Source organism: Haliotis cracherodii, unplaced genomic scaffold, assembly GCF_022045235.1.
Source record: "Haliotis cracherodii isolate W230 unplaced genomic scaffold, xgHalCrac1.p SCAF_5, whole genome shotgun sequence".
Taxonomy (NCBI): Eukaryota; Metazoa; Mollusca; class Gastropoda; order Lepetellida; family Haliotidae; genus Haliotis; species Haliotis cracherodii.
The window spans coordinates 16,311,806-16,336,325 of NW_027266308.1; the positions used below are offsets into that span (position 1 = coordinate 16,311,806).

At 48.6% G+C, this 24,520-nt stretch overlaps 2 protein-coding genes across 3 annotated transcripts in view; both read right to left on the reverse strand.

Moving 5' to 3' along the window:
• LOC139442184 (aprataxin and PNK-like factor) overlaps window positions 1–13,308 on the reverse strand; it is a 29,679-nt gene extending 16,371 nt beyond the window's left edge. For both annotated transcript variants that reach the window (XM_071222974.1, XM_071222975.1), the window contains exons 1-8: window positions 12,958–13,308; window positions 12,428–12,499; window positions 11,550–11,713; window positions 10,823–10,905; window positions 9,582–9,652; window positions 2,818–2,992; window positions 2,142–2,426; window positions 920–1,074 (exon numbers count right to left, since the gene is read on the reverse strand). In XM_071222974.1, the coding sequence (XP_071079075.1) occupies window positions 920–1,074; window positions 2,142–2,426; window positions 2,818–2,992; window positions 9,582–9,652; window positions 10,823–10,905; window positions 11,550–11,713; window positions 12,428–12,499; window positions 12,958–13,050 (1,098 nt within the window). In that variant the 5' untranslated portion in view covers window positions 13,051–13,308. The remainder of the gene's footprint in view (window positions 1–919; window positions 1,075–2,141; window positions 2,427–2,817; window positions 2,993–9,581; window positions 9,653–10,822; window positions 10,906–11,549; window positions 11,714–12,427; window positions 12,500–12,957) is intronic.
• A 1,919-nt stretch (window positions 13,309–15,227) lies between these two features.
• Window positions 15,228–16,432, reverse strand: LOC139443561 (uncharacterized). The gene is made up of 2 exons (XM_071224536.1): window positions 16,294–16,432; window positions 15,228–16,051 (listed from the first exon to the last, which is right to left on the reverse strand). Exons 1-2 carry the CDS (start codon window positions 16,430–16,432, stop codon window positions 15,228–15,230), a joined length of 963 nt encoding a protein of 320 aa, XP_071080637.1.
• Window positions 16,433–24,520: the final 8,088 nt, after the last annotated feature.

The following is a 24,520-nucleotide window of genomic DNA, read 5'->3' on the forward strand; positions in this document are numbered from 1 at the left end:
ATAAATGCCAATCAGATCAGGTTTTTAATAGCCACCTGTATAATCAATAATAGGATTGATCACCCAGTGGTGTCTTCATTCTATTCTGAATTAGAGAACCTATTCACTAGCATAGCTTAGCTTGAGAAGCTATGTCACCATCTCCATCTCACTGTCAGCAGTCATCAACAAGTTCCCAAAGAATTACCTTCTCTCACATGAGTGTTATCTGATTGGATGGGTACTTGTAGTGTTTTGAGTCATTGGGCTCAAGACAAAGCACTCGTACCAAAGTAAGGGGTCATAGGCAGTGGGTCAATGGTGCATTTCTAGGATGTGTCATACCTGGTCTGGTTGCTACGGGCTCAACAACTATCCATAAATCCCCCAATCAGTGTGGTTGCTCATTTAAATCTCCCCTTACGACAAACTATGTATTACTTAGAAGTGTGAGGAACAAAATGGTTTACAAGTGTATCATAGTGTTGAAGGTATTATGGTACACACCTACACTATAGTGGTCTGTAGCAGTCTTTCTGCTTATTCATTTAACAGTCATCACATTTTTGCACTGATTAGGAATCTTAGTTCTACATGGGATGAGTGAATGAGTATTGTTTTATGCTGCTTTTAGCAATTTTCCATCAATATCATGGAGGGAGACGCCAGAAATGGGCTTCACACATTGTACCCATGTGGGGAAATAGAACCTGGGTCTTAGGCATGACAAGCAAACACTTTAACCACTAGGCTACCCCACCGCCCCTGCATGGGTGAAGTGCTCATGGATTTAAAACATTAATCATGTTAATAGACACTTGCATCACCATCACCCAATGATGAAAAGTTTGTCGTGCATGGTGGTAAACACAATGGTAAAAGACAGAATACTGTGGTACAATAAGACTTTTGGTACCCAACTCTAATGTAATTCATCTACCTTTCCTCTCTTTCCCTTGCCCTTACTCTCCCAGTCACTGCCGGAATCTCCGCCTCCACCGTCGTCAATCTCAAAGTCACTGTCGTCATCCTTCACCCGCTTTAGATGGTCTGGTAACGAAGCATCACTGTCATCATCGGGGATAAAGTCGTCAACTGGAAACATATTTTGTATCAACACATTGTACATCACGCAAAGAAAAGACAAAAGATATGATAATCCAATACTGAATACAGGCATTTGTGTGAGAGAGTGAAACTCATGCTGTGGACTGGAGTGCCTACATTGAGTGAGTGAGTGAGTGAGTGTGTTGGGTTTGACATGGCTTTAAATAAAATGTTTAGTTACACCACGGCATATCAGCTTGAAAGCCTGAAGTGATGAAGGTTGAATTAGCTACAGTAAAACCAACGAGTATAGTGCTTACAAACCAAGAATCATAAGTGAGACAAATCCAAGATTCAAACCCATAACTGGACAGCACATTTTGGTTGTAGACACCCATGAAGATCAAGGTTAAAATTGGTCTTCAGCAACCCATGCATGTGATAAAAGGCGACTTTGTTATGCATGTCATCCTATCCTAGTTGTGTATATCGATGCTCATTATGTCAATCACTGGATTGTTTGGTCCAGACTCAATTATTTACAGTATGCAGTCATATAGCTTCAATATTGTTGAATGCAGCATTAAACAACAAACTTTGGTGTCGAGCAAAGGCTCAGTGCTGTCAGACCCACGCTAAGAATTGTGCGAAATTTCAAGGCAGTTCACAGCCTATGAAATCTTTTATTCCACAATAAATAAATTGTAAATGATTTCTGTTTCAATAAAATAAAAAAAATGAAGTCACATCTGCTAACAGGCAGATGTTGTTTCTTGATCTGTTGTTAAATAGAGTCGGTGGGGCTTGTTTGCATTATTGCACTGAATAATGTCACTGATTTCATATAATCTACTGTCACTTGTAGTGTTAAACATTAAATATGAATTAAATATGAAGTTATTATTGTGGACATAACTATTTACAAGAATTGACATCAATATGTTTAATGACCTTATGAATTATGTCATATGTTTTGAGGTATAAACATAAAAAGTCATGGTATGACAGATTAACTCTAGTAATATAAAGAATCGGATGTTCTTTAACTTCTTTTGAGTAGAACATATATAACTATTCTGCAGTCATGATAGAGGACTCTCAAAGCAATATCTCACCATAGCTGCCTCTTGACTCTCGTGCTGCCCGCTGGGGTCGTTTTCGTGGTGAAAAGTCATCATCATCGTCATCATCATACGCAGCTGCCCTACGTGATGGTCGTGCACGTCGCCGTGGTTTTCTTTCTTCCTCCTCCTCTTCCTCTTCAGACAATGTTTTCCTCTTTCTCTTCTGGTTCCTCTGTACAGGCTGGGGTTCCTCTTCCTCCTCGTCATCATAGTCATCAACATACGTTCGCCTTGGGGCAGCTCGCTTACGTGGAGAGGCTGGAGTGGAACTCTCAGCTAAGAAAAGCAAATTCATAAACATCATGAAGAAATGTTTTATATCTGTAACAATTCAATTTCCTTACACACTGTAATTATTAATCATATTTAATGTTTCCACAACATGTAAATCACACACAAAATTAACAAAAGATAGGGATTTTAGTGAAGCCACGTTGGCAATCAGGCGACTAACAGTATCCGATGGTCAGGTTTGGTTGATGGCATGTCATCATATTCCCTTTGTATAGATTGATGCTCATGATGTCTGGCTTGGCTGGTCCAGACTCAATGATATACAGACCACCATAATACAGCTGAGGGTGGTGTTAAACAACGAACAAACAAACGAAAAGGGTCCCTTAGCAGAGATACTATGTTTTCCTCAAGGAGTTCAGGTCACACTCACCTCCCCTCTTGGCTACAGCTGGTATCTTAGCAGTAGGCTTCTTCTTCTTCTCTGGCACTGGACCTACGGCAGCCATCTTGATCATCCAGTCTGGCAGTGTACGCTGCTTATCTAGAGGCAACGCCATCTTCAGCTTGCCCCGAACCTTCACAACCGCAGGGCCACTGTCCTTGTTCTGTGTGCAGTTGAAAGGAATCTCACACAATTGACACTGACAGGATAAGCACCGACAACCTTATACAAATTCATCAAAATACTAGTTGCTGTATCAAGTTGCACAAAATGAGTTTTGAAGGATGAAATAATCTTTCTGTTTTTCATTTGGATTTTTGTGAATTGTGCAGGAAACATTTCTAACATTTACATGAGAATAAATCCACATGCAACTTTTACATGTTGGAGTACTATGAATAGCATTCATCACGGCAACATCAACAAACATTGCTTGGTCTTTGAGCATTTGACACTTGACTGGGTCCGACATGGTTCGGTGTGGGTGGCTCAAGTGGATATCTCGGTGTGGATGTCTCGGTGTGGGCGGCTCAGTGTGGGTGGCTCGGTGTGGATGGCTTGGTGTGGGTGGCTCGAGTAGATGGCTTGGTGTGGGTGGCTGGGTGTTGGTGGGTCTGTGTGGGTGGTGTGGGTGGCTCGGTGTGGATGGCTCGGTGTGGATGGCTCGGTGTGGGCGGCTCGGTGTGGGTGGCTCAGTGTGGGCGGCTCGGTGTGGGCAGCTCAGTGTGGGTGGCTCAGTGTGGATGGTTGAGTGTGGATGGCTGGGTGTGGGTGGCTGGGTGTGGGTGGCTGGGTGTGGATGGCAGGGTGTGGATGGCTGGGTGTGGATGGCTGGGTGTGGATGGCTGGGTGTTGGTGGCTGAGTGTGGATGGCTTGGTGTGGATGGCTGGGTGTGGATGGCTGGGTGTGGATGGCTCTGTGTGGGTGGCTGGGTGTGGATGGCTCAGTGTGGGTGGCTGGGTGTGGATGGCTGGGTGTGGATGGCTGGGTGTGGATGGCTCGGTGATGGTGGCTGGGTGTGGATGGCTGGGTGTGGGCAGCTGGGTGTGGGTGGCTCAGTGTGGGCAGCTCGGTGTGGGCAGCTCGGTGTGGGTGGCTCAGTGTGGATGGCTGGGTGTGGATGGCTGGGTGTGGGCGGCTGGGTGTGGACGGCTGGGTGTTGGTGGCTCTGTGTGGGTGGCTGGGTGTGGATGGCTGAGTGTGGGTGGATCGGTGTGGGTGGATCGGTGTGGCTCGAGTAGATGGCTCGAGTAGATGGCTGGGTGTGGGTGGCTGGGTTTGGGTGGCTGGGTGTGGATCGCTGGGTGTGGGTGGCTGGGTGTGGGTGGCTTGGTGTGGAAGGCTGAGTGTGGATGGCTCGGTGTGGGCAGCTGGGTGTGGATGGCTGGGTGTGGATGGCTCTGTGTGGATGGATCGGTGTGGGTGGCTCGAGTAGATGGCTGGGTGTGGGTGGCTGGGTGTGGGTGGCTGGGTGTGGATGGCTGGGTGTGGATCGCTGGGTGTGGGTGGCTGGGTGTGGGTGGCTTGGTGTGGAAGGCTGAGTGTGGATGGCTCGGTGTGGGCAGCTGGGTGTGGATGGCTGGGTGTGGATGGCTCTGTGTGGATGGCTCAGTGTGGGTGGCTCGATGTGGGTGGCTCGAGTAGATGGCTGGGTGTGGGTGGCTTGGTGTGGGTGGCTGGGTGTGGGCGGCTGGGTGTGGATGGCTGGGTGTGGATGGCTCGGTGATGGTGGCTGGGTGTGGGCAGCTGGGTGTGGATGGCTGGGCGTGGGTGGCTGGGTGTGGATGGCTCGGTGTGGGTGGCTGAGTGTGGATGGCTGGGTGTGGATGGCTGGGTGTGGGTGGCTGGGTGTGGATGGCTGGGTGTTGATGGCTGGGTGTTGATGGCTGGGTGTTGGTGGCTGAGTGTGGGTGGCTGGGTGTGGATGGCTCAGTGTGGGTGGCTTGGTGTGGATGGCTAGGTGTGGGTGGCTGGGTGTGGATGGCTCGGTGATGGTGGCTGGGTGTGGATGGCTTGGTGTGGGCAGCTTGGTGTGGATGGCTGGGTGTGGATGGCTTGGTGTGTGTGGCTCGGTGTGGATGGCTCGGTGTGGATGGCTCGGTGTGGATGGCTCAGTGTGGGCGGCTCGGTGTGGGTGGCTTGGTGTGGGTGGCTTGGTGTGGGTGGGTCGGTGTGGATGGCTTGGTGTGGGTGGCTTGGTGTGGGTGGCTTGGTGTGGATGGCTGGGTGTGAGTGGCTCGAGAAGATGGCTGGGTGTGGGTGGCTTGGTGTGGGTGGGTCGGTGTGGATGGCTTGGTGTGGGTGGCTTGGTGTGGGTGGCTTGGTGTGGGTGGCTTGGTGTGGATGGCTGGGTGTGAGTGGCTCGAGTAGATGGTTGGGTGTGGGTGGCTTGGTGTGGGTGGCTTGGTGTGAGTGGCTTGGTGTGGGTGGCTCGAGTAGATGGCTGGGTGTGGGTGGTTGGTGTGGGTGGCTGGGTGTGGGCGGCTTGGTGTGGACGGCTGGGTGTTGGTGGCTCTGTGTGGGTGGCTGGGTGTGGATGGCTGAGTGTGGGTGGCTGGGTGTGGATGGCTGGGTGTGGATGGCTGGGTGTGGGCGGCTCGGTGTGGGTGGCTCAGTGTGGGCGGCTCGGTGTGGGTGGCTTGGTGTGGGTGGCTTGGTGTGGGTGGCTCGTGTAGATGGCTTGGTGTGGGTGGCTTGGTGTGGGTGGGTCGGTGAGGATGGCTTGGTGCGGGTGGCTTGGTGTGGGTGGCTTGGTGTGGATGGCTGGGTGTGAGTGGCTCGAGTAGATGGCTGGGTGTGGGTGGCTTGATGTGGGTGGCTTGGTGTGAGTGGCTTGGTGTGGGTGGCTCAAGTAGATGGCTGGGTGTGGGTGGCTCGGTGTGGATGGCTCAGTGTGGGCGGCTCGGTGTGGGTGGCTTGGTGTGGGTGGCTTGGTGTGGGTGGGTCGGTGTGGATGGCTTGGTGTGGGTGGCTTGGTGTGGGTGGCTTGGTGTGGATGGCTGGGTGTGAGTGGCTCGAGAAGATGGCTGGGTGTGGGTGGCTTGGTGTGGGTGGGTCGGTGTGGATGGCTTGGTGTGGGTGGCTTGGTGTGGGTGGCTTGGTGTGGATGGCTGGGTGTGAGTGGCTCGAGTAGATGGTTGGGTGTGGGTGGCTTGGTGTGGGTGGCTTGGTGTGAGTGGCTTGGTGTGGGTGGCTCGAGTAGATGGCTGGGTGTGGGTGGTTGGTGTGGGTGGCTGGGTGTGGGCGGCTTGGTGTGGACGGCTGGGTGTTGGTGGCTCTGTGTGGGTGGCTGGGTGTGGATGGCTGAGTGTGGGTGGCTGGGTGTGGATGGCTGGGTGTGGATGGCTGGGTGTGGGCGGCTCGGTGTGGGTGGCTCAGTGTGGGCGGCTCGGTGTGGGTGGCTTGGTGTGGGTGGCTTGGTGTGGGTGGCTCGTGTAGATGGCTTGGTGTGGGTGGCTTGGTGTGGGTGGGTCGGTGAGGATGGCTTGGTGCGGGTGGCTTGGTGTGGGTGGCTTGGTGTGGATGGCTGGGTGTGAGTGGCTCGAGTAGATGGCTGGGTGTGGGTGGCTTGATGTGGGTGGCTTGGTGTGAGTGGCTTGGTGTGGGTGGCTCAAGTAGATGGCTGGGTGTGGGTGGCTTGGTGTGGGTGGCTGGGTGTGGGCGGCTGGGTGTGGACGGCTGGGTGTTGGTGGCTCTGTGTGAGTAGCTGGGTGTGGATGGCTGAGTTTGGGTGGCTCGGTGTGGGTGGCTTGAGTAGATGGCTGAGTGTGGATGGCTGGGTGTGGACGGCTGGGTTTGGATGGCTGGGTGTGGAAGGCTGGGTGTGGATGGCTGGGTGTGGATGGCTCGGTGATAGTGGCTGGGTTTGGGCAGCTGGGTGTGGATGGCTCGGTGTGGGTGGCTCGGTGTGGGTGGCTGAGTGTGGATGGCTGGGTGTGGATGGCTGGGTGTGGGTGGCTGGGTGTGGGTGGCTGGGTGTGGATGGCTAGGTGTGGGTGGCTGAGTGTGGGTGGCTGAGTGTGGATGGCTGGGTGTGGGTGGCTGAGTGTGGGTGGCTCTGTGTGGATGGCTTGGTGTGGGTGGCTCGGTGTGGGTGGCTCGGTGTGGGTGGCTGGGTGTGGATGGCTGGGTGTGGATGGCTGGGTGTGGATGGCTGGGTGTGGATGGCTGGGTGTGGATGGCTGGGTGTGGGTGGCTGGGTGTGGATGGCTGGGTGTGGATGGCTGGGTGTGGGTGGCTGGGTGTGGATGGCTGGGTGTGGATGGCTCGGTGTGGGTGGCTGGGTGTGGATGGCTCTGTGTGGGTGGCTGGGTGTGGATGGCTCGATGTGGGTGGCTGGGTGTGGATGGCTAGGTGTGGGTGGCTCAGTGTGGGTGCCTGGGTGTGAATGGCTGTGTGTGGGTGGCTGGGTGTGGATGGCTGGGTGTGGATGGCTCGGTGTGGGTGGCTGGGTGTGGATGGCTCTGTGTGGGTGGCTGGGTGTGGATGGCTCAGTGTGGATGGCTGGGTGTGGATGGCTGGGTGTGGGTGGCTCAGTGTGGGTGGCTGGGTGTGGGTGGCTCGGTGTGGGTGGCTCGAGTAGATGGCTGAGTGTAGATGGCTGGGTGTGGATGGCTGGGTGTGGGTGGCTGGGTGTGGATGGCTGGGTGTGGATGGCTGGGTGTGGGTGGCTCTGTGTAGGTGGCTCGATGTGGATGGCTCGATGTGGGTGGCTGAGTGTGGGCGGCTGGGTGTGGATGCTCTGTGTGGGTGGCTCGATGTGGATGGCTCAATGTGGGTGGCTTGGTGTGAATGGCTCTTTGTGGGTGGCTCGATGTGAATGGCTGGGTGTTGATGGCTCGGTGTGGGTTGCTCGGTGTGGGTGCCTGGGTGTGAATGGCTGGGTGTGAATGGCTGGGTGTGGGTGGCTGGGTGTGGATGGCTCTGTGTGGATGGCTGGGTGTGGGTGGCTGGGTGTGGATGGCTCTGTGTGGGTGGCTCGGTGTGGATGGCTGGGTGTGGGTGCCTGGGTGTGAATGGCTCTGTGTGGGTGGCTGGGTGTGGATGGCTGGGTGTGGATGGCTGGGTGTGGGTGGCTGGGCGTGGATGGCTGGGTGGCTAGGTGTGGATGGCTCGGTGTGGGTGGCTCGGTGTGGGTGGCTAGGTGTGGGTGGCTGAGTGTGGATGGCTGGGTGTGGATGGCTGGGTGTGGGTGGCTGGGCGTGGATGGCTGGGTGTGGATGGCTGGGTGGCTAGGTGTTGATGGCTCGGTGTGGGTGGCTGAGTGTGGATGGCTGGGTGTGGATGGCTCTGTGTGGGTGGCTCGATGTGGATGGCTCGATGTGGGTGGCTGAGTGTGGGTGGCTGGGTGTGGATGGCTCTGTGTGGGTGGCTCGATGTGGATGGCTCGATGTGGGTGGCTGGGTGTGAATGGCTGGGTGTTGATGGCTCGGTGTGGGTTGCTCGGTGTGGGTGCCTGGGTGTGAATGGCTGGGTGTGAATGGCTGGGTGTGGGTGGCTGGGTGTGGATGGCTCTGTGTGGATGAATGGGTGTGGGTGGCTGGGTGTGGATGGCTCTGTGTGGGTGGCTCGGTGTGGATGGCTGGGTGTGGGTGCCTGGGTGTGAATGGCTCTGTGTGGGTGGCTGGGTGTGGATGGCTGGGTGTGGGTGGCTGGGTGTGGATGGCTGGGTGTGGATGGCTGGGTGTGGGTGGCTGGGTGTGGATGGCTGGGTGTGGGTGGCTGGGTGTGGATGGCTGGGTGTGGGTGGCTGGGTGGCTAGGTGTGGATGGCTCGGTGAGGGTGGCTCGGTGTGGGTGGCTAGGTGTGGGTGGCTGAGTGTGGATGGCTGGGTGTGGATGGCTGGGTGTGGGTGGCTGGGCGTGGATGGCTGGGTGGCTAGGTGTGGATGGCTCGGTGTGGGTGGCTCGGTGTGGGTGGCTAGGTGTGGGTGGCTGAGTGTGGATGGCTGGGTGTGGATGGCTGGGTGTGGGTGGCTGGGCGTGGATGGCTGGGTGTGGATGGCTGGGTGGCTAGGTGTGGATGGCTCGGTGTGGGTGGCTCGGTGTGGGTGGCTGAGTGTGGATGGCTGGGTGTGGATGGCTCTGTGTGGGTGGCTCGATGTGGATGGCTCGATGTGGGTGGCTGAGTGTGGGTGGCTGGGTGTGGATGGCTCTGTGTGGGTGGCTCGATGTGGATGGCTCGATGTGGGTGGCTGGGTGTGAATGGCTCTGTGTGGGTGGCTCGATGTGAATGGCTGTGTGTGGATGGCTAGGTGTGGGTTGCTCGGTGTGGGTGCCTGGGTGTGAATGGCTGGGTGTGGGTGGCTGGGTGTGGGTGGCTGGGTGTGGATGGCTCTGTGTGGATGGCTGGGTGTGGGTGGCTGGGTGTGGATGGCTGGGTGTGGGTGGCTGGGTGTGGATGGCTAGGTGTGGGTGGCTGGGTGTGGATGGCTAGGTGTGGGTGGCTGGGTGTGGGTGCCTGGGTGTGAGTGGCTCTGTGTGGGTGGCTGGTCGGGGTGGCTGGGTGTGGGCGGCTGGGTGTGGGTGGCTGGGTGTGGACGGCTGGGTGTTGGTGGCTCTGTGTGGGTGGCTGGGTGTGGATGGCTGAGTGTGGGTGGATCGGTGTGGGTGGCTCGAGTAGATGGCTTGGTGTGGGTGGCTGGGTGTGGGTGGCTGGGTGTGGATGGCTGGGTGTGGATGGCTGGGTGTGGGTGGCTTGGTGTGGGTGGCTCGGTGTGGGTGGCTTGGTGTGGGTGGCTTGTTGGCATTACCTTAGTTTTTTTCCTTGGTGTTGGTGAGTCCTCCAAATCTCTGCCAACATCATCCAGGAAGTCATCAGGGTCTGAAGATTACATAGAGTTCGGAGTCATGGTAGATCGCTACAGGAGCAGACCAAACAGTTAACATACATAAAGCTTTGGTTGTTTTTAATTATTTGCTTAAGGATCCGTTAAACCAAGAGCATTAAAATAAAAGGTTACATGTTTGTTTGTTGTTTTACACCTGTGCACCAAGAGACCTTTTTGTCCAAGACCTACTGTCAAATTATTTTTAAGAGTTGAATTTACAGATCTAGGTTTCTGCCACCTGCCGTAGCACAGAACAACATGATAAGTGATCACAAAATGATCCATGTAACTACAACTTACATGAAAACGTTTTTGCTCCCAGTACCCCTACCAGGTCTGTGGACCCAGAACCAGACAAGGCCTGCAGACCCTGTATCCCAAACCATGTTACATCTCACTCCTTGCACGCTGAATTGAACTAAGTGTTCAAATCCCATATTCACCTTAATTGTGATTGGTTTATCGGCACTTTACTCCTCGTGCTAGTGGGTTACACCACTGTGATAAACATCTCCTATTGTAAGTGACAAGCGCTTATGTTCCAAGGGAGAGAACTCTAAATACCAGAAGTGATAACGAAGTAAACACTTGTCAGAGAGTTGGGGAAATTCTAATGTTGCTATAAAACTGGTAAGTTATGGTAAGTGATCGTAATTTTGGTACATGTTGCTAGGATATCTGGTTAGGTTGTGAGGATGTCACAGAGATGACAATTTGAGTCTAGATCTTGAATCAAAAAGTTGTATTGTGTAAACTGTGTTATGATCTTTTACTATGACCTGCATTATGCTTTCCTCCCACTTTAAGCTGATGCTCGTAGATAAAGCTTTGAATCTTTCATATCGAGACACAAGGGTGAGATTCAGCTTGTAAACAGTAGGGAGCAATGTACAGCTAACAAGCTTCAGTGGCAGAGAGATTAGTGATGCCATTGATTGTGACATCATAGTTAGCGATAGTGTCACAATGGTCTGCAAAGCAAATTGTGATGCAATTTCATTACAGTGATATCTCCAAGGGAATATTTCTTGATCTCACTAAAGCAATATCTCCTGTGGAAGGTAGTTTGGGATGAGAAATACTGAAATACTGTGTTAAGCAGTGTCAAGACCACCTCTCTCATGCATGGCTGTATAGGGATATCCCAAGTTGGCAACCATTACCTTCATCTTTCACTGTTCTGTCCAATGACTTTGGTTCAGATTTGACTTTGGAATCTGATTGACTCAGTGATTCTTCTTTGATACTGTAAAAAAAAGGCATTTAACAATAAGGCTTTTTAGATGTTAACAATTTTTACTAAAAATGATACAAAACAATATTAAATATTGTACAAATGAATCCGAAGAGCAACAAATCACTTGAGCAAGAAAAGATTTGCGAACTATCTGTCAATGTCCAGTTGATGGTACACACGCTTTGCAAATCGTGCAGTCGACCAAAATCTGCACATTGAAATCGATGTTGATTACGAACCGGATGTCTACTTCATTACGCGAGTTTGATGCATAGACTTGTTGGTCCAGCCAAAATGTAACTCCAGAATTCCAGTCTTGTTTGGCAAGAGTAAAAACTGAAGTTTTATTGTCAGTTAACGCCCTTGACGCGGGAAGATGAAAAATTGTAAGTTTTCTAAAACAAATCTGTTGTAGATAATAACTATAGCATCATTAATAACCTCGCATAAAATATAAACATGAATGAGTTATCTCCCCTTAGTGATGTAACGTCAATTGATGTATTGTTTGTTCGTTTGTTGCATATGTGACACCTTATCATAACTTGTCATCAATTTCAGGTAACAACCGTGACATTGAGAATATCGATATTCATTCTCATGAGTTCTTTTGAAAGCGCACTATTTATTCATTCTTCTACATGAACCCTTACCTTGTACCATTAATAGCCCCCTGTTTTCCACACACAGTGAAAAACAGTTGTTCAGGAAGCAGTCCAAAGACATCGCCAATAGCCAGCTTACACTTCTCGTCCTTAGACAACGCTACTTGGGTATCTCCCCCTCCCCGTCGCAGGAAACATGGGTTAGTATGAGTCTGTAAATATAAAGATAGCATCATTATTACAATAATGAGAAGGATTTGAGGTTATGAAAAACATAAAACAATAATTCCTGATCTGAATTTCATAAGTCTTGTTGCCATGCTACAGATCTGACCAAAACATCAACCTTTGTGCCTTTAGAAGACAAAACTTTGACTTTATTCCACAATTTGGTTCAGAAAGGAAAATTGACAAAAATAGATTTTAATGCTTCTAAATATCCTTAAAAACATTCTGCTTCCAGAGTGAGTGAGTGACTATGGTTTTACTCTTCTTATAGCAATATTCCAGCAATACCAAGGTTAGGGACACCAGAAATGGGCTTCACACATTGTACCTATTTGGGAATCAAACCCAGCCTTTGGCAAGATTAAAGAACACTTTAACCACTAGCTTAGCCCACTGCCCCTCTGCTCCCTGAGCCCACACGTTTTTGAAGATAAGATTTTTATACTGTTTACTTGCTTACTTACACAAATATTGCTACAATTGTAAGAAAGAAGTTGATAATCCATACCATCAATCTTATCATTTACATATGCAAACGATAAATGGTACGCACATATGTTCAAGAAATGAAATCCTGTAGAGTGTTTTGTCTTGATATTGGAATGGTTAGAAATGGTGCTACTTCACAGAAACAAACGTGTAATCTTACACATACTAAAATGGAATAACAGTGTAGCATAGCAGTAACACAGACTTACTGGAGTTATGTATAAACTCTTGTCAGTAACTTGCAGTTCAGCATGGCTCCGGGAAACCCTCTTGTCAGTAATCTGATGGCAGGCACCATATTGGTACAGAATATATTCTATATCACATCAGTAATAACAAAAATAAAGAGTTTGTGGAAATTGTGTCTTAATACAGTTAACATTCTCTCCCTATTCACCAGGTTATTAAATGCCATAATTAAGTTTATATACACTGGGTGAAGAACACAATATGAGCAAATCATAAATAATTATTATCATATTAAGATCTTCCTCTTTGGTGACCAACAGTATCCTTGTTTCAACATTTGTGCTCATTAATTATCATTGTGTTCCATTATTCCTTGCACACATTGTGGAAAGGATATACCTGCATAAATCTGCATATAATTATTGAAACAAAACGACATGGAATGAAGTATAACACGTTCAATCTACAATATCAGCAGACGCAAGCATGTTGCAACTTTTACACCGAGGTCAGCACTGTACGTGATGTTCGCTACATCGTGGTTTAGTACCTGAAGAAATGGGCCTCTACCGATGACAGTTTTTGCCAAAGGTACTTCAATTACTTCCCCACCTTCCGTCGATTGCAGATATATGCCCGACATATCTTTACGAAGTTTTAATACATTTATGTCCTGCAATATTTAGCTATAACGTGGAGAGAGAAACTAGGTCACAGGATGATGAACCCAACAGCGTCACGCGAGTGTCCTCGATATCGTATAACCTCTATCAATGTCTGTTCAGCAAATCAAATGAAAACTATTTGTGCAAAACAATGGAAAATTGCAGAAGTTGTCAATTTAGAGGCAGTTTTTGCCAAACAATCGTGGACGCATCGCATTTTCGCTTGTTTTGGTCGCAAAAACTTTTCGATTTCCAAACAAAACGAGTGGTTCTAAGGGGCGCTACTCTATTGTGTCTTCGCAAACTGTGTAAAGAGCTATAATATAATGTACCAGTTGTGTTCAAATATTTGAGACCAAAAATACGAAATCGTATCATTAGCGATTAAATAAGTAAAGTTAAATCATTATATTTTGTCGATATTCTAAAGAGTTGTTTATTAAATTCCATAACTGAATAACGGACATGATCACTACTTCATGTCACGTGGTACGAGTTGAAAGCGCTAGCCAATTAAAACTGTGTTCAATCTTACTCCACTTATTTAATTATTACTATAATGTGCCTGAGAGTTAGAACTTTACTCTGCTTTATATATATCTCATATACACCTCTTCAATACATCGTACAGTTCTTTGTTCTCTATAACATAATTTATTTATATGAATTGATTTTTAAGAATTTCGTGTTCATCCCAACTGACGTTCAATTAATTCTTATAATTTCATACTTTGAAGTTTACTGGTCTCGCTGAATAATATCGTAACAATGTTTGCTAAAATTTGAAGTCCTCCGTTTTCGTGTTTTCGCCGAAGAACATTGCAACAATGTTATTTTTTCGGTATTGGCCGGCTCTCGGTCACACACGTTTCCCCACTCATACCTAGTCACGCAAAGAGAAATACTTCTTCCAATACATACAACATAATCTGAAAATATGCTTAGCTGGTGTTTCTACTGTATGACCTAATGCCAGCTTCATTACTGTGCCCCGTCACTCCTCATGTGCCGCTGCTTCTCGGCCAGGAACGCACGGAGAAGGTCGGCCAACTCAGAAACCGGAATAGTAGATTTGGCCTTATTCCGTCTATGGATATTTATCGTCTCCGATGACCAATCGATAAAACAGATAGGCAAGTTTTTTTTGTTTTGTTTTTAAATTTTAAGTTTCTTTCCTTGCGTTTTTATGTTATATGGTTTCTCAAAATCTTAGATTTTTTCCCGATACGATAGTAAATCAGATTTTAGTTTGGGATTGATCAGGAGCAGTCGCGTTTGCTCTGTGTCAGCGGCCACATCTGAGCAGGGTACGACATTGTTTTCATTGGTGCTAGATTCCTGTCATTTCCGAAAACAAGGCATCAAAGTAAATATCGCTCAATAAATCAATTTCGTTCACTTCAGTAAATGGCCCCAGTAATTTTACGGAATTAATTTTCTTCAATTGCGTTATAAGTATTGAAAGATAGCCATATTCAAAACACCGTAAGGATAATCCATTTGTTTCATGTATGCCTAGCAGCTAGACGACATCAAACACCAGAACCAAAGCATTTCTTTATTTATAAGTCAGATAAAATGTTACAAGACCAGGCAAAAATACTAGATTAATTAAATTGCCGATAAATGCAGGGATTAAAAAGAAAATAGAAAAACGAGTTGATCGTAATCACCGAACGAGAATTCGGGGAAACCCCGGGAGTAGTTCCGGCAAATGTTCACACGATCAATTTCACAAAAAATTGTTCACATCGTGTGAACTTTTTTTGTCCGTGGCTTCTGATTGGTCAGATTTCGATCCGTTTTTTCTCTAGGTGTCCATGTCGATTCATTTTCGATCCGTTGTGACACCCCAATGGTATGAAATAAAAAAATAAATGATCTAGTCGTCTCTGTACCCAAAGGGGAGCGTGTCTACAGGCAGCCCTGTGGTTTCGGCGTAGACGAGACGTCGCTTGTCGTACACGGTACGATAGTTTTTTCGGGTGGGTCGGGTCACGTGAGCGTTTTCGTGCCGAGGTCCTTTTCGAATGATGTGAGGAGGGTAATCCAAACTGATTTTCTCCCCCTCTTTCCCAGGCCCTTGTCCCAGTATCAGTCCTTTCATGGTGTCAAAGTTGAGATGTTGTTGGTTTCTGTAATTCAAAGTGAACCCTCACACTTTGCAGGTCGTGCGCGTTCCATCGGGTCTGGTGTTCATTAACTCATAGCCATAGTTTTTGGGGCCTCCTGACACAAACGTACTGATGGTGTTTCCGTCCAGTTCATCTGTCAACTCACCCAAAGAATGCCCCAGCTCTGGATTCGCGTCGTGCGGTCGATGAATGTAAATGACGCTGTCCGTGTCAAAGTACAAGACCCTGCGACCCACCAGGGCAAGGGTCTCATACAGCTTGAGACGTGCTTGGGTGGTGACCCAAGTAGCGATGGCAACATTGAAATGAGAATGAGGGGTTTGGAATTCTTTCTTCTGGGTATAGGTCACTTCGACCATGTGTTCGTTGACAACGGTGACATCCTCGATGGTATTGCGTTCATCCCTCCACAAGGCAAAGTACTGAACAGGATCGTTCATATAGATGTTCTGACTGTAGTCTAACCGTTGTCCAAACTTGCCCCAGAACGAATTCAGTTGCATCTTGGCAATCGTGCGACGTCCTGGTTTTTTTTCGATGCGGTCCTTGTCCAACCCAATGCCTTCTTTGTCGTAGATCTCCTGGATGTAAGCGTCGTGATCTGTACATCCCTTGGGGTATCCGCTGGCTTTGAGCTTCTCCTTGAAATGTCGATCGATATAAGTGTCAAAGAGTCCTACTTGCTGGGTGTCGGGGTCATGCTGTGCAAAGGTGTCAAAATGCCAAACATCTGAAGCACCTGGTAGCACCTGGTAGTCATACTTCTTCACGGCTTCATGGAGTTCTACGGTGGCGTACGTGCCCACCCATGACCTCTCTTCGTCCGTGTGCCCGCAGGGGGAGTCTGACCGGGTATTGGCACACGTACGGCACAAAGGACAGAGCAGTTTGCCACCCGATCTGTAAGGCAGTAGCGGATGGTAGAGTCGTTTCGGTGTAGGACACGGCGTTGGATCAGTCCTTTCAGTTTAAACAACGCGTCCACAGGGGGTTGATGGAGAAGGGTCGGGTGTCCCGTGGGAAATGCTCCTGTCCTACAAATGTATGGATAAAGGGAACAAATATCGATGTACTTGATGGTTTCACCTTCTTGCGCTTCATAGCACAATCGCGTGGCATTGGTGCGTCCTCCATAGAAGGCGTCGCGAGGGTTGAGCGGCCCAGGGACGTGGATACAGTGGGGTCCCTGCAAGAAAGCATGCAGAGCGGAGTCCTCCTGTTGCATTTTTGTAAACTCGTGCTCCCACAGGGTGACGATCCATTTCACCGCAGGGTGTTGTTTCAAGAGACTCAGGCGGTAACGGGTGTCGGTATAACGGGCTCCCAATGACGTGCCCAGGATGGGATGAGGTTCTCCAGGTTCTCTACAAAGGGATCCATGCCAACCGAGTTGATGGTGTTCTGTCGGAAGTCGGCGTATCCTCGTCTCAAAATGTCCACATCGCTCTGGCAGTAGGCTAAAAGTTCTCCTTGCAAGTCAAACAAGGCTCCTTCGTGCACTTTTTGGGTATGCCACTGGACGAAGACTGTGCGCTCCGCAGGAGACATGCCATCGGGATCGTACATGACGACTGGTGGATAGGGACCTCTGTAGGTCTGGTTGGCTTCGGTATTGAAAAAGTGTGGAAAGTACCCTTTTTTCAGTTCGTTCAGCACAAAGCTCTTTGGAAATGCTTTCAGTGGGTAAGGTATGAAATTTAAACTGTCTTCCAAATACAACCGTCCCAGGGTCACCTGCAAAATCTGTTGTCCATTTCGAATCTTGGTGGGGAGTTTCAACAGAAGGGGGTACAGACCCTTCAGGATCAAGTGTAAATCATAGGATCGTGCATTATAGGCCATCACATAAATGCGATCCTCCTTCTGGACTGTCGTGGTGGTGTCGGTGCTCTTGTTCTTTGTCTTCTTTGTTTTCTCCACTTCCATGGCATCTACCCCCTCCACCAACACTTCCTCTTCCTGCTGGGGTGATAAATGTTGTTGACGTTTGGAAGAGTGGTTTCTTGAGGGGGTTCCATCCCGTTTTCTTTTCCCCAGGTGTGCTGTTGTCCCCTTGCGTGTGCTGCCCTCCTCTTCCTCTTGGTTCTTCTTCTTTTTGGGTTTTTCAGCTAGCCTGATCAACCACACACACACAATCATGTCTCGAAACACGATCTCACGGCTAGGACCATACCTTTCTTCTCTCCATGGACAGTGTTCGCACAAGTCCTTGCTCACTTCACTGATGCACCGTCCACATCCTAACTGCACCACGCACAAATTTGGAATGTGTTCCCCCGTGTCTTGCATGCATTCAAAATCATAGAAGACGTATTTGACGTTGTCTCGCATGTGATGTTGTTCCTCTTCCCCCTCTTCCTCCTCCTCCCCCTCCTCATCCTCGTTTTCTTCACGGAGAGGCGTCATGTAACAGCGATGGTCTGGGGTCATGGGTTCTCGACACACCAAGCAGGGATGTTCTTCATCTAAGCACTCGAGATGTTGGGTGTAACACTCTTAATTTGATAACCAGCGTTGACATGTCAAGCAAGGGATCCCATGCTCTTCCTTGGGTCCACAATAGCTAGAGTGGAGGCAGCGGTGGCAGCGGTATTGTTTGGTGCAGGGATGGAGTTCGGGATGATCGTAACGCTGGTCGCAGCGTTTGCAGTAATGGTTAGACGCATAAAAAGCTGGCATGGAAGTGATGACATCGTAGTGCTGATCATGATGGAAAAATGCAACATGGTGGCGTTGGGTGGAGCCTCATCACACTTGTTCAACAGTCTCTGATTCCACCTTTTGACTGTAGACTTTCAGTTGATAATTCAGGTGGGCCAAGGTGCGTCCCACACGTGGTAGGTCGTCCAGGCCTTGACAGGGACCTTCAGGCAGGTCAAGGCGTCGAAACAAGTCACGTGCCTGTATGCCTTGAACGTCGACTCGATCCGTTCTCGTCAGTCTCACTCGCTTGGTTTCCCATTCTTGGGTCAGAGGGTGGGGCTTCTGGGCATAATGCTGTGCCACCACCAGGGCCCTTGCCAAACAGGATTGATCTTCGTTCTTGATCCGTACAATGCCCCTTTTGCGTGTTAAAAGGGCTTCAAGTCCAATCACGTTTTTCAGTCGGGGACCACCACTGCCCGATCTTAGCCTGTCGGGATCTGCTACGTGTACTAAAGTCACAACCATGGTGGCATCGATGTTCAGGTCTTTGTTGGACTGTTGGACTTTTTCCGTGGCATGCAAAATATTTAGCCCATGGAGATCTTCAAAGCGACGAAAGGGAATCCGTTTGAGAGTGTTCAAAGCGGGATGATCGATACCTAGACCAATACGATCTCCCTTCTGGCCTGACATCTGTTGATAAAAGTCATCGATTACTCTGTCAAATAAAGCGGGCAGTTCCATGGGAATGCGCTCCGGTGGTACGGTGTCCAAGTAGTCTGGGTTGAAAGTCAAACGATACGTATGGTAAGCAGTTCTTAGCCATCTGGAGTGTGTGGTATCTTTCCTCTCCAAACGATAGGGTGTACTTTGGTTGCTCATCATGATAGCGATGCGTGTCTGATGAACGTCTGTACTATAAGATGGACTGAACGTCTGATTTGTAGACAACCCTTCCCCAAAACAGGATCGAAATTTGACCAATCCAAAGCCTGGGTTGTCGACCAATCAGAAGACAGCACCCGAGCTGAGTTGTGCTTTCTCTCCCATGGAAAAATCCATTTCATATGGAAAAGAAACACAAGGGTCGGGTCGTTTTAGAAAACCGAGGTACAGGCCAGGCACCGGAATGGACCAATCAGCAGGCTGCGTTTTGGGCCAACCAGGAAGCAGCGATTTTTGATCCGGTTCTCCTATAAAACAAGAGAACAACCACTCGAGTGGGTCAGTGTCACTTGTGATGAAAAAGAAATCATCATCATCAGCAGCAGCAGCAGCAGCAAGAATGGCTGAGACAAAGACGTGTGACGGAGTCGTGGTGACGGATAGTGCAGATACTCGTGGATGCTGGAGTAAGAGTACGGATGCTGAGGATGGGATGTCACTGCTCAGTAACACGCCACGCACTATAATCTACGCTTTGAAAGAAGGCTCGCTTCGTTTGAGGCGTTGCCAACGCAAATGTATCAGACTGCTGAAGAGATGGCCCATGCGGGCTTTGTCTACACTCAGGGTGCCGATGGTGTGTGCTGTTTCCAATTTTGTTGTGCGGCTGAGACAATGGGCGTCCCCCGACGATCCTTGGGTGGCACATCAGAAATGGTCCCCACACTGCGACTACCTCAAGCTAACCGGCCTGGTGAAACACGAGAAGAAGCTACAACTACACTATCTCTGCGAGGAGAATGTGAATCAGAGGTACACGAATGACGTAGCACAGCCGGCTGCCTAGGAGGCCGTTTCCCGTGCCCTGCGTTCCTGTTCAAGTTCCCGTTCAAGTTCCTGTTACCAACAAGCTTTTTTTTCTTTGTTGGACCTACAAATGGTGCCACGTAGGGCATCCAAACAATCCAAAACAAAAAACCTACACCCTCCCCCTAGACCTCTTGGAGGCACACGCCTACGCGTGACACCACCATGGTACGTCTCAAAATAAAATAAATATATAAATATATAAATATAGAGACACGTAGTACACCACGTGTGCATGGAGACACGAGTCAAACATCACGTGTGCATGAAAACACGTGTAACAGTACGTCTGTAGACCTACACGAGTGTCAACACCTCGGTATGATTAATAATAATAATAATCATTATAATATGGATCAACGTCTGTTTGAAGAAACACACACATGACACTACGTTTGCATGAAGACACGGGTGAAACACCACGTATGTCTATCGATCTTTCTCTATCCATCTAAATACTAAATAAATGTTTGTAGTCACACACACACACACACACGACACCACGTTTTGCATAAAGACACGCGTGAAACACCACGTTTGCCTGGCAACATGACTCACATCGCGTAGGCATGGCATAACAATCCTATGTATCAACGTCAACGTCTGTTTGAAGACACACACACACGTGACATCACGATTTGCATGGGGTGACACAACGTACATCACGTAGGCATTCCCACATCACGTTCATGCCTACCTATGACAGTCCACCTTTAGCATTCAGACGACCGTCTACCTATAATATACCAAGGCTACCCAAGAAAAAAAACGGATCGAAATCTGACAAATCAGAAGCCTGGGTTGTCGGCCAATCACAGGCCGTGCTCGGGCCATGCTGGGCTCTGAATGGCCGAACCTGGGTTGTGCTTTCTCTCCCATGGTAAAATCCATTTCCTGTGGAAAAGAAACACAGGGGTCGGTCCGTTTTGGAAAACCGAGGTGCAGGCCAGGCACCGGAACGAACCAATCGGAGCTGCTGCCTGGCGAACCAACCAGGAAGCAGGGTCTCAGTGTCTTTCCTATTAAACAAGAGAACAACCATTCGAGTGGATCAGTGCCACTTGTAAAAGAAAAGAAAATAATAATCAGCAGCAGCAGCAGCAACATGGAAGAAAACAGGGATTTGGAGATCGTCTCAGTGACACAGCCTTTGCCACTGTGCAAAGGGTACCACTCGGAGTTGAAGAAAGAAACATCACCAACATTGTCTCCTCCATGGCAATGCGACAGGTGCCAAGGATGCCTGCCAGTATATGCCCTTGGCACAAGGGCACGGGATGACACTTTCAAGTGCATCTATTGCAACACTGTCCTGAAGGACACTTACGTGAGGCGTTTAACGCACACCAGTAAGTGTCCTGTCAGGAGACAGGTGTCAAGCCACCCGTGCCTTTGCACCACTGCGTGTACCTGCATGTAAAGAAATGATCTTCCTCAAAACGGCCCTTTTCAGGGCCACCCATCTCTCCCGAAAGAACGCTTTCATCCTTTGCTTTGACGACCCTCAAACCCAAACAAAGAACCCGCCTCCTCCCTCCCTTCACCACCACCTCCTTTTCTATATTTAGAACAACCATGTCGATCTTGTTCACCCTGGGTTTTTTCCCCTTCCCTCCTCCTCCTCCCCCGGAAACGGATGCTACGCCCTCTTGGAGGTGCGCGCGCCACCGGAAACGGATGCGACGCCCTCTTGGAGGCGCACGCCATCGGAAACGGATGCGACGCCCTCTTGGAGGTGCGCGCGCCACCCGAAACGGATGCGACGCCCTCTTGGAGGCGCGCGCCACCGGAAACGGATGCAACGCCATCTTGGAAGTGCGCACGCCATCGGAAACGGATGCGACGCCATCTTGGATGCGCACGCCACCGCAAACGGATGTGCCGCCATCTTGGATGCGCACGTAGGATCCATCATGCACTGCGCAGGTCACGTGACCGGAAGGGTGTCACAGAGGTCACGTGATCCTCTCGACCAATCAGAAGCCAGGAGCGGTACTGTACCGCTGCACACAACTACCCTAGTGCTAAGCCGAGTACGTTATTTCTTTGCATGTGTGTATCCTCTCTGTCGTCTAATACCCCGTTCACATGCCCTCTGATACTCATGTGAGTATCTATACATATGTGAGTAAATTTACTCCTGGTGTGCAAATGGGTCATGTGAACGCATTTACTTACATATGCAACATTGCTCCTGGAGTATATTTACATGACCTAAAGAGGTCATGCAAAAGTATATTTACTTATAAGTATATTTACATGGTATGTATTTTGTGCCATGTGAACGCAAAATACTTTTGCTTGGGTACGCAAAACTGTTTCATCATGACTAAAAATAGCAACAGGTGACAGGATCTCTATGAATAGCTCGGATCAGCTTACTGCATGAGTTATTTGTCAGAGCCACAATGACCTAGTGCACTATCACACAATAACCTGCCCAAAGCCTGCCTAAAGGCTTAGCATCACTACAGTTCATGTCACATTGGAGGTTACTGTCAGACGATCGCACATAGTACTTGACAGTGTTGGACAGGTAAGACTCCCACCCGTATCCCCACTCAAAATATATATAATTATAGGATTGAGAGGCAATGCGTACATATATAACTTTGTGGGGGCGGGGGGAGGGGGGGGGGGTGTTATTGGCGGAAGTTCGGGGGAATTCCGGGTTAGATCGACTGGTCCCTAGCAACCTGTGCTTGTCGAGGATGGTCAGGATCGCGGATGATTTGCCTGATTCAGAAAGATTGCGAATTGGTACCAGGTCCTGTGAAATATGTCAACTTTGCAATTATCTCTTCAGTAGTATAACCCAACATTAAAGATGTAACTGATATTTGATCGAGATCACAGTACAGAAACTAAATAATATGTGAAGAGGTGACATGATGACCTATCTAAAACTCGTTGAACCACAATATTTCGTTCCGCCCAGCCCTCACCGATCATATGCTATGATCACAGCCCTAAATGAAGCAAGTCTAGATGTACAACAGGTGCAACTCCCATCTCACTGGGGATCCTTTTCAACTGTAATGAAGTTGTTTGTTTCTAATAAAAAAATTATATTTATGAGCGTTTGTCTGATGCTATCAGCTGTCTCGACTGACCTGTATTCTGCCAGCAGGACAGGGTTCGCTTATCAACACATAGAGACTTAAACACTACGTCCAAGTACAGTAGAGATAACGCGAACCACACCCTGTGAACCCATCGTCAGTCCAGTCGGAAGGGAAAATATTGTGGTTCGGGGATTGCTTGATGTGTGAGTGGCGCACGGCGTAAAGAAGCTTTCCTATCAGATGAAAAATCGAATCCTGACACGACTAGGGGACACAACAATGTACTTCGATTGTGAAACCTAAGACAACTGGGTGATTCAGAAAAAAACATTTGCATATTCTTTTGATTTTTTTGGGGGGAAACGATGAAGAGACCAATTTAGCAATGATAGACTTTGACACATTGACAGCCAGGTTATGACTGGATCGTTCCTGATGGCCCTTGTTCCACGACATATTCACGCACTAAGGATGACGAGTCAGATTTTCACACACAAAGGCTGGAAAGACAGATCTTCACACACAAAGGCTGGAAAGACAGATCTTCACACACAAAGGCTGGAAAGACAGATCTTCACACACAAAGGCTGGAAAGACAGATCTTCACACACAAAGGCTGGAAAGACAGATCTTCACACACAGAGGCTGGAAAGACAGATCTTCACACACAAAGGCTGGAGAGTCAGATCTTCACACACAAAGGCTGGAGAGTCAGTTCTTCACACACAATGTCTGGTGAGACAGATCTTCACACACAAAGGCTGGAGTGTCCGATCTTCAAAATTGCACACAAAGGCTGGAGAGTCCGATCTTCACACGTAAAGGCTAGAGAGTCCGATCTTCACACACACATGATGGAGTCACACTGTGATCGATAATGTAGTGCGACTGATTGAGTGAGTGACTTTGGTTTTACGTCGCTTTTAGAAATATTCCAGCAATATCACGGCAGGGGATACCAGAAATAGGCTTCACACATTGTATCCATGTCGGGAATCGAACCCGGGTCTTCGAGCGAACGCTTTAACCACAAGGCTACCCGTAGTGCGCTTACATTTTCCGTGAATGTGAAAAAAAACCAGACAGTAACAAATGTAATATTTCGATCTTAAAACATTAATTACTTCCATGGTATCATGATATGTATAAACAACTGCGTAACAATAAGAATAGTTCCATGAAAATTCTTATAATTTATTTTGGGAACCAGAGACAATTAATATAATATCTATTGATATCATGCAGAAACGCAAAGACTGACTGTACACTGTTAGGAATATTTAGCCTTGGTTGAACAATTCAGTCACAAACCTATGTTGAATCGTTGGGTACACAAATTGAAAATTTAATTTAACACCATTGAACCTGAGATTGTTATCCACTCCGCGGGTCTTGAGCTAGTGTATGGTTTTAGCAGTGAAAATTCGCACTGAATCAATTCAAACGACACCAAGAAAATCCGTACTCGATATTGTTGTGGTGTAACCACTTTCTATATGTTGTGTGCTACAGCTGATCTATATAGAATCTCACCCGAGGGGGATGGAAGTGCGTTGTTGCCATTGTTGTCTCCTTGGGCATAACGTCCTGCTCTCATTTGGAACATCGCTTGATCGCACTTTTAAAGCCATGTCTCCTGTGCACTTGCTGGTCATTTGATATTTTCGGGGGATGGGGTGGGATTGTTTTAAAAACAATAATCTGCTTTCGAAAATGCTTGACAATAATTTGTTCTCACGTAGTGCACACAAAAAATAACTCGTTCTCTCGACATGACGGAAGTTCGGGAAAAGTAATGTTTTGTGGGTCAAAAAGATTGTCTGGCTCCTTTTTCCAAATTGAACAATTGT

Coding starts and splice junctions, on each gene's coding strand:
- LOC139443561 (XM_071224536.1), bottom strand. CDS start 16,432: ATGCAACAGGAGGACTCCGCTCTGCATGCTTTCTTGCAGGGACCCCAC. Junction 16,052..16,293: donor GTGCTATGAAGCGCAAGAAG/GTGAAACCATCA, acceptor ATACCCGGTCAG/ACTCCCCCTGCGGGCACACG.